At 41.4% G+C, this 20,131-nt stretch overlaps 1 protein-coding gene across 1 annotated transcript; it reads right to left on the bottom strand.

The window, feature by feature from the left end:
- Positions 1-1,193: 1,193 nt before the first annotated feature.
- LOC112230424 (zinc finger protein 239-like) lies at positions 1,194-18,227 on the bottom strand (the record flags this gene model as incomplete). Its single annotated transcript, XM_042310873.1, has 2 exons — positions 17,936-18,227; positions 1,194-1,975 (listed from the first exon to the last, which is right to left on the bottom strand). Coding segments are annotated over exons 1-2 (831 nt in total), but the record flags the coding sequence as incomplete, so codon positions are not given.
- Positions 18,228-20,131: the final 1,904 nt, after the last annotated feature.

The raw sequence follows: 20,131 nt of genomic DNA, 5'->3' as shown, positions 1-20,131 counted from the left end.
GTTTCTAGAACTCTCGTCTTCCTAAAACTCACTTGGTTCTAGAACTCTCATCCCTTTGGAACAAGCCCAAACAAAACTCCTCTCTAATACGGAAAAACATGCAGTCAAAATAAATTGTGATTCATGGCAACTCACTGACGAAACACAAAACATTTTGACTGCCAACCTTGAGACGATCAGCAACCAAGTTGTCCTTACCACAGACATGTCTGATTTCAAGAGGAAACTCCTGCAATATCCGTAGTAACTCTCCACCTCACTGCGGAGCTTCGCTCTCTTTTCAGGGTTCACTCGATAGGCATGTTGTTGGATCGAGGCCCAGTACCCAATGTCATGCATTTGGGTTGGCACATCTGAGAATGAATCTTGATATTCTAAAAGAAGGATAACACCAATATATTTTTTATCTAAAAGCAGGGCAACATTGTCAATATAATTGTACCCAAAAATGGTCAGCTGGTTGCATAAATAATTATGAGTACTAAATGTTACGTAAATTGTAAATATGAAAATCAAACCCAAATGTTCACCCCATTGTTAATATGTGTTGGCAATAATTAATGGTGAGGCATGGAATAAAAAAACAATGTATCTTTTGTCAGGCTGAATGTTTGAAATATGAGTAGGTGATTTGAGTCATGCTTCTTCAGTAGTGGAATAAAGACAATTAGCAAAAAGTGTTGTCAAGAAATACTGGAGTGATGTTCGATTGGTCTATAATCAATTTACTATACCGTGTCCATGTGTATATACACAAACATCTGCAACAGTTATCATGTTACATGTATTTTCTTCAACTTTTAGAAAACAGCTAGCTACATTTTGAAGTGTTGAATCAAAATGCAAGTGTAACACATCTCGTTAGTCACTTTTTGTTTAATAATACTCTTTCAATTCAGAGCCTGGATTTCCCCTGAGGCTAATATCCATATCATGCTGCAATCAATTGAACAGGGCAAACAGTAATGTAGAACATCATTAAAATACTCCTACTACAATGCTAAAACATTCTACATTGTGACATAATTAAAATACTCCTACTAATGTTAACATTCTACATTGTGACATCATTAAAATACTCCTACTAATGTTAAAACATTCTACATTGTGACATCAAAATACTCCTACTACAATGGTAAAACATTCTACATTGTGACATTTCATTGATATCATGAAACAACTCCTTCATGTATTTTCTGATGTTTAATCAGAGATCTTTTATCAGAGTATCTCTTGTCACATTGATCACAGCTATGAGGTTTCTCTCCTGTGTGTGTTCTCTGGTGTGAAGTCAGCTGGCTAGATGTAGTAAAACTCTTCCCACATTGACTACAACTATAAGGTTTCTCTCCTGTGTGTGTTCTCTGGTGTGAAGTCAGCTGGCTAGATGAAGGAAAACTCTTCCCACATTGATCACAGCTATAAGGTTTCTCTCCTGTGTGTGTTCTCTGGTGTGAAGTCAGCTGGCTAGATGTAGGAAAACTCTTCCCACATTGATCACAGCTATAAGGTTTCTCTCCTGTGTGTGTTCTCTGGTGTGAAGTCAGCTGGCTAGATGTAGGAAAACTCTTCCCACATTGATCACAGTTATAAGGCTTCTCTCCTGTGTGTGTTCTCTGGTGTCGAATCAGATGGCTAGATGAAGGAAAACTCTTCCCACATTGATCACAGCTATAAGGTTTCTCTCCTGTGTGTGTTCTCTGGTGTGAAGTCAGCTGGTGAGATGTAGTAAAACTCTTCCCACATTGATCACAGATATACGGTTTCTCTCCCGTGTGAATTCTCATGTGTATTTTTAGTGAATCTGATCTTAAGAAACCCTTCCCGCAGTCAGAGCAGCAGTATGGTTTCTCTCCTGTGGGTCTCTGCTGATGTTTCTTGAGGTGTTTTGATGTGGAGAGACTCTTCTCTGCCTCATCAGCATCATAAAGTTGTTGAGGCCCCCCAGATGATCCAGGATAGTCACGTCTCTCGCCTGTGTGAACAAAACGTCAAACAGATGGTTTAAGGCCAACAACAGCAAAAATCCACTGTAAAAAGGTGATGCCAACAGCGTAGCCATTATGTTGTACAAACAATGACGTCTTTAATGAATGTTAATTATTTGACAATTGTCTTAAGTCAAGTGAACAACGATCATATTTTGTCTCGTTTTCACATTAGTAGTGACATCGACGATTGTATGCTAGAAATACGTTTTTTAAGTTGTTGAAATCCTAAGCAGTGTGCCAGACAACTTTTGGTCTCCAATATAGGCACCTTTCTGTAGGTCTATGTTGTTGTTGGGTGAAGTTATGGTTCCTACAGTAAGTCTATGGTATTGGTATAACTAGGGATTTCCGCATTAGCATGGAGGAGTTTCTGCAACCAAATTGCGTTTTAGCAAACAGAGAGCGATGCAGAGAATGATGCACCTATTTGGGGATGTCGGATAGTATTTACTCACCCCCACTAATGATTTGTGGAGTTTCTCAAAGTAATTTTCTCTTCTCCTCAAACAGCAAGTAAACAAAGTCTTACTAAAATCAATTGGCGAATGACAATAGTTCCTCAAAGTATTTGTCAAATATTTCCAGCTCTCACTGTTGATAACCACTCGACATGAAAGGGAAAAGTGTAATAATCTGATCCAGTGGAAATATCATAAAATACCTGATTACTTCTTATCCCTTACACAAATAGCCTACAGCTGTGTCTGTCCCAAACTCACTGGCGTGGGAAACTTTGAGGGCCCAGAATATTTTATATCAAGTTTCAGACCCACAGGTGATAGTTGATACAATGTTTCAAGTTCTGTGTAGACAGGCCATGCGCAGCCAATGTGATTTATTTTTATCTGGATATTTTCTAGCGGTTTTTATTTGTTGGCTTTATGTAGGCCATTTTAATATAGTTGGCAATGTCAATAAAAGTTATTAAAATTTGTATAATTTTCACTTCGATTTATATAGAATATAGATTAATCACAGATAATGATTTTGAGATACAAAGACTATTATAATAATTATTACTATTATAAATTAAATGAAACTCTCCCAGTAAAATGTGAAAATGAAAATCATAACTGGCACCAGATCAGTAGAAATGGGAAGATACATTGGCACTACAAATGGAAAAGGTTGCCGACTGCTGTTGTAGTCTGTTGTTTCCATGATTACTGGAAACTTCAGGAGCATAACGTCAGAATTTTCGAAGGCCAGCAGCAGCGGGAGGAAGAGGTTTTTTTCTTATGGTTAGGCTAAGTCATTTGTGTGTCTCAATGATTTAATAAAACGGGGGATTCCTATGTTGATGATGTAAAGAATATTTGCTGCTCTGTGGTGTGTAATGAGGACCAACCAGACGCTGCTCGCATTTATGAAATTGCTTATTCCAGTTACTAATAACCATACACCCATTAAGAAAATGACTGTAAAAGCTGTTAAATCCCAGTGGATTGATGAGGAATTGAAAAATGGTATGAATTGGTTGAAAAGAATGAGGGAAAAGGAATGGCAAATAAGTCTGGCTGTACAACTGATTGGCAAACATCCTGCAAATTGAGAAATCATTTGACTAAACTGAATAAAAAGAAGGAAAATGACAATGAAACAATGACTAAGAATGATAGTAAAAAGCTTTGGAGAACCTTACATACAATTTTGGGAAATATTAACTGAATCAGATGGCTCATTCATCACAAAGCCCACTACTTTTATGCTTTTTTTCCATTGGCAAGATTAGCAAACTTAGGCATGACATACCAGCAGCAAACGCTGACACTCCACATCCAAGTATATCTGACCAAATTATGAGACAAGCATTGTAATTTAGAATTCCGTAAAGTCAGTGTGGAAGAGGTGAAAAAAATATTGTTGTCTATCAACAATGACAAGCCATCGGGGTCTGACAATCTAAATGCAGAGAGAGCGTGTGCCCTCAGGCCTGGAGTGGAAGCTAAAGTCATTCGACATGTGCTATGCTCTGCATAGTTAGCTCCAGGTAAAATGTTGCACTTATTCAGCCATTCTGTGACCAAAAACAAGCTACATATGGACAGTACCAAAATAAAAGGACTCTGGAAATGACAAAGCGCCTCGTAACCTTTCTGGAAATGTGACAAACGGACCCCTTCTGTGGTAACAGACTGGGACGATTTGTAATCAAATCTAATTCCCAGGAACGGGGATCAAATGAAACACAGAGACCGTGTGGGATAATAACATGGCCATGTCCAACCCTGCTTGTTCCCTCGACTCCACTACCAACCACCAATCTCCAACAGTGCCCTTAACCTGTATCAATAGAAACGTCATAGTGAGCTGCAGGTAGGAATAAGCAATGAATCCCAATAATGAGCCAACTATGGGAGGGGTAACCCTTTGTGGACAAATCTCTCAACGTATTACTGCTACCCTGGGGAGATTGATATATCCATTGAACACCGGCTCCGACCCACATCGGATGTGGCAGAGCTTGCAAACTATTACAGACTACAAAGTGAAGCACAGCCGATAGCTGCCCAGTGACACGCGCCGACAAGACAAGCTCAATGACTTCTATGCTCTCTTCGAGGAAAGTAACACTGAAACATGCATTACAGCATCAGCTGTTTTCAGACGATTTTGTGATCACACTCTCCGCAACCGATGTAAAACCTTTAAACAGGTTAACATTCACAAGGCCACAGGGCCAACGGATTACCAGGACATGTACTCCAAGCATGCGCTGACCAACTGACATTTTCATCCCGTCTGAGTCTGTAATACCAAGATGTTTCAAGCAGACCACCACAGTCCCTGTGCCCAAGAATACTAAGGTAACCGACCCATAGCACTCACGTCTGTAGCTATGAAGTGCTTTGAAAGGCTGGTCGTGGCTCACATCAACACCATTATCCCAGAAACCCTAGACCCACTCCAATTTGCATACTGCCCCAACAGATCCACAGATGATGCAATCTCTATTGCACTCCACACGGCCCTTTCCCACCTGGACAAAAGGAACACCCATGTGAGAATGCTATTCATCAACTACAGCTCAGAGTTCAACACCATAGTGTCCTCAAAGCTCATCACTAAACTAAGGACCCTGGGACTAAACACTGAGCACTCCCCCATTCTCATCGAAGGGGTTATAGTGGAGCAGTTGAAAGCTTCAAGTTCCTTGGTATCCACATCCTTGGTGTCCACATTATAGGCTTAGTTAACTGGTGAACTGTTGAAATCATGGAAACATAATGACGATTCTAATTCTAGATTTGGAAAAGAATGTGCAGCATCTGGAATATTGTTGTTTGACTACCAATTAACAAACCAGGGAGGAATTATTGACAGAGTAGGAGCGTAGTGGAGACATCCAAGAGAGGAAAATCAGGAAGGGAAATGACAGCAAGTAGTGCAGACGAAAGGGATAACAAGTTGGTGAAGCAACAGATGTGCTGGAATGAGAACAATATAGATGCTACTTTGAGAACACAAACTCACATATTTCACAGCACAGAGCGAGGGAGTCCAGGGGATGACTGGAGGAAGCATTGTAGGATTCTCTTGGCGTGAGTACAGTTGGTGAGACTGAGTGGACGATGGTGAAGAACAGTAGAGTGAAAAGGGCTAAAGTTGGTTATGAACAGCAGTTTAGGGTCTGAGTGGGAATCATCAGCAAGGTAGTTTTTGTGGCTGACCTGTTAATGGTCTCAAAGATGGTGAAGGATGAATTGGGTGAAGTGGAATCGGTTCAAGTGACCAGGAGCGGTATGATTCTGATTGCGTGTCAACAGCGCAAAAGGAGAAAGCTTTGTGTGGTTTAGGTTAAACATTTCAGGTAGACACACATTGATTAAAATGAATGATAGACGGAAGGTTTTACTGTGGTTTGTTGAAGTGACTCTCCCATCTTATGTAAAACCTGGGTAAGTGAGATATACAGTGGGGAGAAGAAGTATTTGATAACCTGCTAAATCGGCAGTGTTTCCTACTTACAAAGCATGTAGACGTCTGTAATTTTCATCATAGGTACACTTCAACTGTGAGAGATGGAATCTAAATCAAAAATCCAGAAAATCACATTGTATGATTTAAGTACTTAATTTGCATTTTTTTGCTTGACATAAGTATTTGATCACCTACCAACCAGTAAGAATTCCGGCTCTCACAGACCTGTTAGTTTTTCCTTTAAGAATCCCTCCTATTCTCCACTCATTACCTGTATTAACTGCACCTGTTTGAATTTGTTACCTGTATAAAAGACACCTGTCCACACAATCAAACAGACTCCAACCTCTCCACAATGGCCAAGACTAGAGAGGTGTGTAAGGACATCAGGGATAAAATTGTAGACCTGCACAAGGCTGGGATGGGCTACAGGACAATAGGCAAGCAGCTTGGTGAGAAGGCAACAACTGTTGGCGCAATTATTAGAAAATGGAAGAAGTTCAAGAGGATGGTCAAGCACCCTCGGTCTGGGGCTCCATGCAAGATCTCACCTCGTGGGGCATCAATGATCATGAGGAAGGTGAGGGATCAGCCCAGAACTACACGGCAGGACCTGGTCAATGACCTGAAGAGCGCTGGGACAACAGTATCAAAGAAAACCATTAGTAACACACTACGACGTCATGGATTAAAAATCCTGCAGCGCACGCAAGGTCCCCCTGCTCATGCCAGCGCATGTCCAGGCCCATCTGAAGTTTGCCAATGACCATCTGGATGATCCAGAGAAGGAATGGGAGAAGGTCATGTGGTCTGATGAGACAAAAATAGAGCTATTTGGTCTAAACTCCACTCACAGTGTTTGGAGGAAGAAGAAGGATGAGTACAACCCCAAGAACACCATCCCAACTGTGAAGCACGGCGGTGGAAACAACATTCTTTGGGGATGCTTTTCTGCAAAGGGGACAGGACGACTGCACCGTATTGAGGGGAGGATGGATGGGGCCATGTATCATGAGATCTTGGCCAACAACCTCATTCCCTCAGTAAGAGCATTGAAGATGGGTCGTGGCTGGGTCTTCCAGCATTACAACGACCCAAAACACACAGTCAGGGCAATTAAGGAGTGGCTCCGTAAGAAGCATCTCAAGGTCCTGGAGTGGCTTAGCCAGTCTCCAGACCTGAACCTAATAGAAAATCTTTGGAGGTCCGTATTGCCCAGCGACAGCCCTGAAACCTGAAGGATCTGGAGAAGGTCTGTATGGAGGAGTGGGCCAAAATCCCTGCTGCAGTGTGTGCAAACCTGGTCAAGAACTACAGGAAACGTATGATCTCAGTAATTGCAAACAAGGTTTCTGTACCAAATATTAAGTTCTGCTTTTCTGATGTATCAAATACTTATGTCATGCAATAAAATGCAAATGAATTACTTAAAAATCATACAATGTGATTTTCTGGATTTTTGTTTTAGATTGTCTCTCACAGATTAAGTGTACCCATGATAAAAATGACATGCTTTGTAAGTGTGAAAACCTGCAAAATCAGCAGTGTATCAAATACTTGTTCTCCCCACTGTACAGAAGCACTTTGGACATGTGGCAAGTGTTTGTCGAATGAATAAATATGTCTTAGTCAGATGAAGCATGTTGTAATTGTGATGGGAATCCTGTTCCCGAGTTCCCGGAGTGCCCTGTATGGGTGAAGGATGTCACAGTAGCTAGGATGATCAGGCCCATCCAGCAGGTGTCCTATGTGGAGGCAGTGAAAATAGCTGAAGGAGTAGAGAAGAGAAGGTAGTTCATGTCCCACAGTGAAGCCATGCAGGAGAAGGATCCCAACACACTAATTGTGAACAAGGTGGACTTTGTTGTGTTTAAAACTAGCAGGTTCCGCATTAGCATGAAGGAGTTTCTACAACAAAATTGCGTTTACATTGCCCTCACTGCCGCAGTGATAAATTGCATTAATAATAAACTAATAATACATCAAAGAAGCTAGACATCATTGTGAAGGCGACAAATAGATTTCTGGATCTCCAGGACTTCAGACAAAATGTTACAGGGAGGACTGAATGAAGACGTTCCCCCCCTCCCAGGTTCCTGAACCTATGTAGGGATCTGAAGTACCATTTTTCGTTCGAAATTCAGTGTAGTGGAGTGAATTTGGTTCGTGTTTGTTTTTTATTTTACATAATTAGTATGATTTGTTTATCCCAATTTTTTTTGCATTTTGGGATCTGAAGTACCATTTTTCGTTCCGAAATTCAGTGTAGTGGAGTGAATTTGGTTCGTGTTTGTTTTTTATTTTACATAATTAGTATGATTTGTTTATCCCAATTTTTTTTGCATTTTGGTTATTTTTTTACCACCCCGTACCGTAGGTGGCAGCAATACACCTGATGAGTGGTCTGACAATAAACCTCAGAGAAGAAGACATGTTAGGAACCAAAGTGTTGGTTAATGTTTCCAGTTGACCCGAATTAGATGTTACATTACATGTTGTTTTCTTACTTCATGTAGCCGGCTAGCTAGCCAACATATTCATACTTCTTATTCCTCTCTGATAAGATACCACTGCACAAACATGCTTATCTAGGCCTACACCAGCACTGGTACCAGGCTAGCATTTAGCTGCTAACATTATTTGAGCAACACCTTGCAAAGAAAAGACAATCTTTCCCCTTTAATGTAATGGCATGAAAAGAATTGCCAGAATATTATACAATGACTTATCTTATTTACTATATAACCATTGATTCTTGAAGAATATAACTTATAAATGCCTCAAATGTTTCAACCGTATTACCCCACCAGAAACCAAAACATAAGCTCGTATAACACCACTGTTTGTAAACTAACACGATATGGCTGAGGAGTAGGGTTGATCCAAGCGTTCTGACCTCACAATGACAGTAAAGCACCCAAGCTAACTGGCTAATGTTGGATAGCTTGCTAGACACAAATCAGAGAAAACCTCACTCTTACCATTTTACTTGCCCTAGCAGAGCTGGTTAGGCTGTTTTCATGTTATCCAGAGTGTTGGTGACTAACTGTGATGCTGGCAATAATTTAATTTGAGCTTTTTTGCAGATGTTTACTGACACCTGGACATATTCAACGGGTGTTGAGCGTTATTAAATTCATCAGTTATTCTGCGCTCTAATCAAGTCAATAAACGTTGGGTAGTTAGTTAGAATATAGTTACTATACTGGCAAGTTTGATGTAGAAGTAGCCAACTAACGTTAGGTAGCTAGCTGACATACTGGTACATACTGCTGTAAAGATATGCTATGCGTTTTGTTAGGATAGTGTAGCTAACATAACGTGTAACGTAACTTATTTGAAAAGTCATTATTTTATTACATTGCTCAACATTTGTCATAATTATTTAAAGCAGTTTAAAGCAGCATATTTTCCTCCATTTTCTTCAAATCTGAAAACGATGTGAAGCCACGCCTATTTCCTGAAGAATTGCATTATGGCCCCTAAAGTACTGCATGTATATGCCATATTTTGGCAAATTTAGTACGACATCTGTGAACTTTTGGCATACCAACTACATCATCCTATATACGCAATTAACATCACAAATAGTAGTTAGAATACTCATACTAACACAGATCAGGTCTCTGGGCAGCCATTTTGTTTCTGTTTAAAAACTAGGTTGGTCCTTTAAAAAAGCCACACAACAAATCAATCAACCAATCTGCAGTTCAAACAATAACAAAGCTGTCATTCCACCACTGTTTTGGTAATAAGATGATGGATGGGGCTGGAGAAATGTAACTACTCTCAAATTCATAGACAGACCTATGGATGAAAGGACTGACTATCCATGATATCAACATTATAGTTTTAACCATGTTGATGCTATACAGTGTTGGTTTACATTGTTTCTAAACATTGGAGTAAAAAAGCTTATTTGGGGTTCTGATGGGGTAAACAGTTGAACTCAGCTCATGAGGCATGTGTTATATTCTTCAAGAATCAATGCCTATAAATAAATAATTTAAAAGTCCAAATATGGATGTAGCAATTGCAAATATCCCCTTTAACACCACACATCAGTTCAACAACTGCAGAGTTTATGCTTCTGTTTTTAAGACAGTACTTACTAGTGTTAATCAGGGCCTGTTCATCGTTAGAACCATTGGATGCCTTCAGATGAGTTTGTGAAACCGGGCCCAGATATCCAGGTCCCTCCTCTTCTTCATTTTTCAATGTGACAGTCACCTCCCCCTCCTCTTCTTTCACTGAAACATCTTCTTCCTCCTCTTTAACTCTGAACGCATCTTCCTCTTCTTTAACTGAAACATCTTCTTCCTCTTTAACTCTGAACGCATCTTCCTCTTCTTTAACTGAAACGTCTTTCTCTTCTTCTTTCACTGTAACAGCCTCACTCTCTACTTGTTTTTGTATTGTAACAGCCTCCTCTTCCTCCTCCTCTTTCACAAGAGCTTCTTTCTCCATCCAGCAGACCTCTTCTTCTTCAGCAGGAACGGGGTTAAGTTTGAGACTGGAGATATGAGGCATGTACTGAAGTCGCTAAGCGGTATAATTCAAAGCAGTGTCACTTTATCAGCAGCACGTGATTAATGACGTCTAAAGATTCAATTCGTCGAACAACCACCTGATTGGTTTGGTATTGATGAATTTGGGCTCGTTCGACATTGCAGCCGACAGTGCAGGTCACCGTTTACCCACAACGCAGCATGGATTTGATGCTCTCGAACACGTGATTTAATATGTGAGATAAAGGCTACGCTGCTACGGTGTGCGGGACTTCAGCTATAAACATGTGGCTGTTCTAAATTCTGTGTCGCTCAAAGCCTTGAATAATGAACCCATTTTTGACACAATTGGCTGGAAAGAGACAATGCTTCAGGAAGCGTTGTTTCCCCATCACTACTTAGACTACGGGAGTTTTGTAACTTTTTCCACCTTGGCTTACTGTTAGTTGGGTTCTAACTGGTCTCCGGTAGTTGGTCTCGCAGACCATAACCGCGCTGGTTGGCAACACTGGTTAGGCTAATAGCTAGTTGGCTAAATAGCTAATGTCAGCTGGCTGGCTAAGATAACTGCATATTGCTAACATTCTTTGATATATGGTTAGATGGCGTTATGTATTTCCAAAACATTGGTTTACTTTAATCACTCAAGTCATGAGTGCAAACGATTGGTTTAATTTGAAGTTATTTATGTTGTAGTCAACATCATAGGGAATAGGCTGGTCCTCCATATAATTTCACACCGGACTTTGGCATTCTTTTAAATTCTGATTGGTTTTATGTAAAAGCTGTAACTTTGCATTGGGACTAAACAATATTTCATTTGATCTTTTATAAACAATACAAAACATACACATACAAATTACAATATCATACAAACATTAACTACATCACACCTGCCCAGACCCACTAGAACACACCTCCTTCTCCATTAACTACATCAAACCTGCCCAGACCCACTAGAACACATCTCCATTAACTACATCACACCTGCCCAGACCTACTAGAACACACCTCCTTCTCCAGCTTCTGCATCACTATCTGCCACATGGCCTCAAACTGCACCATTTTATTTCTCACCTTAAGTATAATATTTAAGATGATTGAAGAGAAAAGTATCATCCAACCATCGGATAACTTGTTTCATGCGCATTAAAGGTGAAGGTGAATTTCAGATGTTCACTGCTTGTATCGATTAAGTTCCTCTGCTGTGCCCTGGAATAGAATGAAGACTTTTTCAGAACCTGATGAGGTGCTAGAATGGATTGTTAAGGCTGACAATCACATTCTTCCCTAACAACCCCACATACAGTTACGCATAATTAGATGCTATTTTTTTTTAACTACATTGACCATAATGACCTGAGCGCCTACTTGTCTTGTATTTGTTTCTTTTACACCTGCTAGTAAAAGAGACCGAAGAATGTGTAACAGTATAGTTCCGTCCCTCTCCTTCACTCCTATTTGGGGTCGAACCAGGGACTCTGCACACATCAACAACTGCCTCCCACTTGACATCGTTACCATCGCTATTAGCACGCACCCCGCTAACTAGCTAGCCATTTCACATCGGTTACAAATGCACAATGGTCAATGCAATCTGGGATCCTTGGGACATCTCTACCCTAAACCCTATAGTATGTAGGTAGTATGAGGTGAGATGGTGAACTGACGTTGAACCGAGCAGTCAGCTGCTGCTGCTCCAATACAATATGAGGTGAGACAGTGAACTGACGTTGAATCATAATGATTAAGTTAATTAGTGAAACTGTTAAAAAGGTTTATATGGCATATTAAATATATTACGCTATTGATATCATATAGGAACATCATGGAATATTGTACATTATAATCGCATCAACATTCATTATTGTTTCATTCAATTTCACATAATATGGATATTTTGTATTTAAAAGTACAGAAGTCAGAACCCATCACCTGCTAGGTAAAAGAGACAGAAGAATGCACGATGATCAATGCTTTCTGGGATCCTTGGGACATCCCTACCCTAAACCCTAACCTTAACCCCTAACTTAACCATTTTAAATGTCAACTTCAACGGGCTAAGGACGTCCCAAGGATGTATCTCTACCTGAAAATACACAATCTAAGTGATCTTTTTAACAGTTTCACTAATTAACATCATCCGGCGCCGACAGAGATGGCCGCCTCGCTTCGCGTTCCTAGGAAACTATGCAGTTTTTTGTTTTTTTACGTGTTATTTCTTACATTAGTAACCCAGGTCATCTTAGGTTTCATTACATACAGTCGAGAAGAACTACTGAATTTGAGATCAGCGTCAACTCACCATCAGTACGACCAAGAATATGATTTTCACGAAGCGGATCCTGTGTTCTGCCTTTCAACCTGGACAACGGAATGGATCCTAGCCGGCGACCCCCAAAAAAAACGACGCCGTAAAAGAGGGAAACGAGGCGGTCTTCTGGTCAGACTCCGGAGACGGGCACATCGTGCACCACTCCCTAGCATTCTTCTCGCCAATGTCCAGTCTCTTGACAACAAGGTTGATTAAATCCGAGCAAGGGTAGCATTCCAGAGGGACATCAGAGACTGTAACGTTCTTTGCTTCACGGAAACATGGCTCACTGGAGAGACGCTATCGGAGGCGGTGCAGCCAGCGGGTTTCTCCACGCATCGCGCCGACAGAAACAAACATCTTTCTGGTAAGAAGAGGGGCGGGGGCGTATGCCTTATGGCTAACGAGACGTGGTGTGATCACAGAAATATACAGGAAGTCAAATCCTTCTGTTCACCTGATTTAGGATTCCTCACAATCAAATGTCGACCGCATTATCTACCAAGAGAATACTCTTCGATTATAATCACAGCCGTATATATTCCCCCCCAAGCAGACACATCGATGGCTCTGAACAAACTTTATTTGACTCTTTGCAAACTGGAATCTCTACATCCTGAGGCTGCATTCATGGTAGCTGGGGATTTTAACAAGGCTAATCTGAAAACAAGACTCCCTAAATTGTATCAGCATATCGATTGCGCAACTAGGGCGGAAAAAACCTTGGATCATTGTTACTCTAACTTCCGCGACACATATATAAGGCCCTGCCCCGCCCTCCTTTCGGAAAAGCTGACCACGACTCCATTTTGCTGATCCCTGCCTACAGACAGAAACTAAAACAAGAAGCTCCCACGCTGAGGTCTGTCCAACGCTGGTCCGACCAAGCTGATTCCACACTCCAAGACTGCTTCCATCACGTGGACTGGGATATGTTTCGTATTGCGTCAGAAAACAACATTGACGAATACGCTGATTCGGTGTGCGAGTTCATTAGAACGTGCGTTGAAGATGTCGTTCCCATAGCAACGATTAAAACATTCCCTAACCAGAAACCGTGGATTGATGGCAGCATTCGCATGGAACTGAAAGCGCGAACCACTGCTTTTAATCAGGGCAAGGTGACTGGTAACATGACCGAATACAAACAGCGCAGCTATTCCCTCCGCAAGGCTATCAAACAAGCTAAGCTTCAGTATAGAGACAAAGTAGAATCTCAATTCAACGGCTCAGACGCAAGAGGTATGTGGCAGGGTCTACAGTCAATCACGGACTACAAGAAGAAAACCAGCCCAGTCACGGACCAGGATGTCTTGCTCCCAGGCAGACTAAATAACTTTTTTGCCCGCTTTGAGGACAATACAGTGCCACTGACACGGCCTGCAACGAAAACATGCGAACTCTCCTTCACTGCAGCCGAGGTGAGTAAAACATTTAAACGTGTTAACCCTCGCAAGGCTGCAGGCCCAGACGGCATCCCCAGCCGCGCCCTCAGAGCATGCGCAGACCAGCTGGCCGGTGTGTTCACGGACATATTCAATCAATCCCTATACCAGTCTGCTGTTCCCACATGCTTCAAGAGGGCCACCATTGTTCCTGTTCCCAAGAAAGCTAAGGTAACTGAGCTAAACGACTACCGCCCCGTAGCACTCACTTCCGTCATCATGAAGTGCTTTGAGAGACTAGTCAAGGACCACATCACCTCCACCCTACCTGACACCCTAGACCCACTCCAATTTGCTTACCGCCCAAATAGGTCCACAGACGATGCAATCTCAACCACACTGCACACTGCCCTAACCCATCTGGACAAGAGGAATACCTATGTGAGAATGCTGTTCATCGACTACAGCTCGGCATTCAACACCATAGTACCCTCTAAGCTCGTCATCAAGCTCGAGACCCTGGGTCTCGACCCCGCCCTGTTCAACTGGGTACTGGACTTCCTGACGGGCCGCCCCCAGGTGGTGAGGGAAGGCAACAACATCTCCACCCCGCTGATCCTCAACACTGGGGCCCCACAAGGGTGCGTTCTGAGCCCTCTCCTGTACTCCCTGTTCACCCACGACTGCGTGGCCACGCACGCCTCCAACTCAATCATCAAGTTTGCGGACGACACAACACTGGTAGGCTTGATTACCAACAACGACGAGACAGCCTACAGGGAGGAGGTGAGGGCCCTCGGAGTGTGGTGTCAGGAAAATAACCTCACACTCAACGTCAACAAAACTAAGGAGATGATTGTGGACTTCAGGAAACAGCAGAGGGAACTCCCCCCTATCCACATCGATGGAACAGTAGTGGAGAGGGTAGTAAGTTTCAAGTTCCTCGGCATACACATCACAGACAAACTGAATTGGTCCACTCACACAGACAGCATCGTGAAGAAGGCGCAGCAGCGCCTCTTCAACCTCAGGAGGCTGAAGAAATTCGGCTTGTCACCAAAAGCACTCACAAACTTCTACAGATGCACAATCGAGAGCATCCTGGCGGGCTGTATCACCGCCTGGTATGGCAACTGCTCCGCCCACAACCGTAAGGCTCTCCAGAGGGTAGTGAGGTCTGCACAACGCATCACCGGGGGCAAACTACCTGCCCTCCAGGACACCTACACCACCCGATGTTACAGGAAGGCCATAAACATCATCAAGGATAACAACCACCCGAGCCACTGCCTGTTCACCCCGCTATCATCCAGAAGGCGAGGTCAGTACAGGTGCATCAAAGCTGGGACCGAGAGACTGAAAAACAGCTTCTATCTCAATGCCATTTGACTGTTAAACAGCCACCACTAACATTGAGTGGCTGCTGCCAACACACTGACTCAACTCCAGCCACTTTAATAATGGGAATTGATGGGAAATGATGTAAAATATATCACTAGCCACTTTAAACAATGCTACCTAATATAATGTTTACCTACCCTACATTATTCATCTCATATGTATACGTATATACTGTACTCTATATCATCTACTGCATCCTTATGTAATACATGTATCACTAGCCACTTTAACTATGCCACTTTGTTTACATACTCATCTCATATGTATATACTGTACTCGATACCATCTACTGTATCTTGCCTAAGCTGCTCTGTATCATCACTCATTCATATATCTTTATGTATATATTCTTTATCCCCTTACACTGTGTATAAGACAGTAGTTTTTTTTTTTGAATTGTTAGTTAGATTACTTGTTGGATTATTACTGCATTGTCGGAACTAGAAGCACAAGCATTTCGCTACACTCGCATTAACATCTGCTAACCATGTGTATGTGACAAATAAAATTTGATTTGATTTGATTTGATTGATAGTTGGTATTCAGCAGTCATAAAGCCTTATTTACTTTAATGAACTACTAAAATAGTGATTTTTGTCAGACAGCAGCTCTACACTTTATTGACTGACTGATCCATTCATCCTTCCATCCCTCCTCAGCCTTCCTCTCCTCTGAAGACCCAGTGAGGGTGGAGCTCAGTCAGAGAGCTGTTGAGGGACTGGCTCGGAAGAACACTTCTACAGCCAGAGAGGTGAGAGGTCACACATGGTTTAGATGGTAAATATTTATGTCCCCTTAGCAGTTCATCACATCAGCAAAAGGGAATATGTTCCATCTATGTTTATTTACATTAGTGCAAATTGTCCACTGGTATTGGTGTAATTTCTCACCGCTTTTGGCTATATGAAAGTTAATTTCCCCTCAGACAAAAACATTTGTTCATTGATATTATGGTAATTTGTGTCAAATGTACATTGCCCCACTTATTCACCCCATCTCTTTACATTGCTTATTTATATTCAGTGGCCTGACTGCATCCAGACTCTGTCAAAGACCCATCCTGGTTGTTCTGAACCTGATGCAGCTTGGAGTGACCACTGAGTCACTGAGGCAGTAGATGCTCCATATTCATTAGTGTTGTGTATAATATGACTAAATGTGTTTCTTTCTGTGTTACAGGGGCAGTCAAGAAATGGAACTGCAAGGCCACAGAACATGACATAAGCAGAGGTGTGGGAGACCACCTCAAGCCCCTGGTGGAGCCAGGGGTGGTGTTTACTACTCCACCACGCCTTCAGCAGGCTGGAAAAGTGGGATTTATCCATTTGTTTATTTCAGTTCTCAGTAGTTGAGTCCTTCATCGTATTGTTGATTTCAAATACTCATTTTCAACAACATGGTTGGTTGAAAAGTGATAAACATACCTTGTACCATATTGATATAGTGGTAGATATACTGAATATATACTGTTTTTCATACTAAGATGGACCAAGAGTCTGTTGATTGTCAGTCATTGGGTTAATTCGTTTTTTTAATGTTTAAATCAAGCTGTATTTATGGATGCAACACAATGTGTTCACAGGAAATATATATATATTTAGCACACAACATAAAAGGATTAAAAAAACTGAAGAATTACAACTGACAGACTAATGAGCACCTTAAGGAAATGCCATTGTTTTACTACATTTTTGTTACATTCCCCAGCAAGAAAAACAGAAATGTCACTTAAATAGGAGGAACAAACAAAGAGTCACTGACAACAACCACAACTAAACAGGTGGGGTTTTAGGAGGGGTTCTGAAAGACATTATGGGGGTGTCCACTGAAAGTTGACGAGTAACAACAACTGGGACCTAAATGACACGAACCCTGAGACCCACTAAATTTGCCCAAGAAGAGGTAACAAAGGAATAACCCACACCAAACATAAAGACAGGACACAAACCAAAAAAGTAGAGCGACTAAAGATGTTGACTCTCCACATCAATCAAGACAACTGGAGCACTGGGCCAGACACTCTTAAATAGAACCTGGACCAGCTCAGGTGAAACACCTTCCCACTAACGAGATGGACAAGCCAGCACATGTGTAACACATACTGGCTAACGAGGTGACACCAATCAGTGCGCCCAACGTCCTTACAAGCCAGACGTGCTAAAGTCCAACCTCAAAACATAAATGGAAAAACCAAAGCCTGGAACACCTTCCCCTTTTTAAGACAACAAATATATCCTATATTTTTGTTGGACAAGTTTCTCACAACCAACAGAAAACAACTTCCATTTCACATTATAATCAACTACGATGCTTCACCTTCTACAATATATAAACATGGCTGTAATACTGGCTGTCAACAATTAAAAACAAGAAAAAACACATTTCTATATATATATATTTTTCTGAAAAACTCACTTGCTTCCAGAACTCTCGTCCCCTTGGAATGAGCCCAAACAAAACTCATCTCCAATACGGAAAAACATGCAGTCAAAATAAATTGTAATCCATGGCAACGCACTGGCTAAACACAAAACGTTTTGACTACACCCCCCTGAAGACAATCAGCAACCAAGTTGTCCTTGCCACGGACATGTCTGATTTCAAGAGGAAACTCCTGCAATATCCGTAGTAACTTTCCACCTCACTGCGGAGCTTCTCTCTCTTTTCAGGGTTCACTCGATAGGCATGTTGTTGGATCAGGGCCCAGTCCCCAAAGTCATGCTCTAGTGCATTTGGGTTGGCACATCTGAGAATGAATCCTGATATTCTAAAAGCTGAGTAACAATGATTATAGACCAATTTATTATACTGCGACCATATGTATAGGCTGCAAGTATGTTGAAATTACTTTTTTTTTTTCAACTTTCAATTTCAACTAAAACCAAACTTATATTGTACGTTTGGACAAAGTCTTATTTTCAACAACATTTTGCTAGGTGGGATAGCCCCAATGTCACAGTTTTAACATGTCCAAATCAATAGTCCAAATGCAGAAAAAATTTGTGGTAAATTGAAAACCTAAACATAAAATGTTCTACATACACAGACATCTGCCACAATAATCACATTACTTGGATTTTTTTTAAACAAGCACCTTATAAACTGCAAAAGCACCAGAAACGCTGTTGTTTTGACAAGTTGCAATAAATCACTGATATCGATAAAGGGGGAAATCAGGTTGTATGTGCTGTTGAAACTAACAACACACAAAAAAAACACGGAAATGGGAGATATATTTTACCTCACTGGTTAGAGGACAACCTGCAGAAGACAGTCAGCTACATTTGGGAGTGATATATTTAAATTTAGGGGTCACTAAACAAAGGAACGCAACCCTTATTTGTCATAACTCATCGATATCATGCTAAAATAATTTGTGCGAGAGGAGTTAAAACTAACAGCTCAAAAACCACACGGAATCTGGAAGAATTGTGTACATCCCTGGTTAGAGGACAATTTGTAGAAAACAGCTCGCCACATTTTGAAGTGTTGCATTTTGATTCAAGTGGGTCACCAATGTGGTAAGTGCAACGACTCTTTTTGTTTGTCACTTTTTGTTAAATCACATTAATAGTAACTCTTCCATTTCAGAGCCTGGATTTTCCCCCTGGGGATAATATCCATATCATGTTGAAATCAATAGTACAGGGGACAAACGTTTAGGGTTCTACATTGTGACATCATTAAAATACTCATACTACAATGTTACAACATTCTACATTGTGAAATCATTTCATTGACATCATGAAACAACTCCTTCATGTATGTATTTTCTGATGTTTGATCAGAGATCTTTTTTCAGAGTATCTCTGGTCACACTGATCACAGACATGAGGTTTCTCTCCTGTGTGTGTTCTCTGGTGTATCTTCAGAGAGCTAGATTGAACAAAACTCTTCCCACATTGATCACAGCTATACGATTTCTCTCCTGTGTGTGTTCTCTGGTGCGATATCAGGCCGTTTGGCTGAGTAAAACTCTTCCCACATTTAGTACAGCTATAAGATTTCTCTCCTGTGTGTGTTCTCCGGCGAATCTTCAGTTCCCCAGATTGAACAAAACTCTTCCCACATACAGTACAGCTATAATATTTCTCTCCTGTGTGTCTTCTCTGGTGTATCTTCACCAGGCTAGATGTAAAAAATATTTTTTTAAACTTCCCACATTGAGTACAGCTATAAGAATTCTCTCCTGTGTGTGTTTTCTGGTGAAGAGTAAGACTGCTCGACCCAGTAAAACTCTTCCCACATTCATCACAGCTATAAGATTTCTCTCCTGTGTGTGTTCTCTGGTGTGATATCATGCTGCTTAGCTTAGTAAAACTCTTCCCACATTGATCACAGCTATAAGTTTTCTCTCCTGTGGGTATTATCTGGTGTGATATCAGGTTGCCAAGCTGAATAAAACTCTTCCCACATTGAGTACAGGAATAAGGTTTCTCTACTGTGTGGATTCTCTGATTAATTTTAATGCCTGCTGATGAGGTGAATGTCTTCCCACAATCAGAGCGGTGAATTATCTTCCCTGTGGGTCTCTGCTGGTGTTTCTTGAGTTCCGATCTGGAGAGACTCTTCTCTGCCTCGTCAGCATCATGAGGTTGTTGAGGCTCCCCA

The sequence above is a fragment of the Oncorhynchus tshawytscha genome, linkage group LG32 (assembly GCF_018296145.1).
Source record: "Oncorhynchus tshawytscha isolate Ot180627B linkage group LG32, Otsh_v2.0, whole genome shotgun sequence".
In the NCBI taxonomy this organism is placed as follows: Eukaryota; Metazoa; Chordata; class Actinopteri; order Salmoniformes; family Salmonidae; genus Oncorhynchus; species Oncorhynchus tshawytscha.
This window is presented reverse-complemented; position numbering and strand designations above follow the sequence as displayed.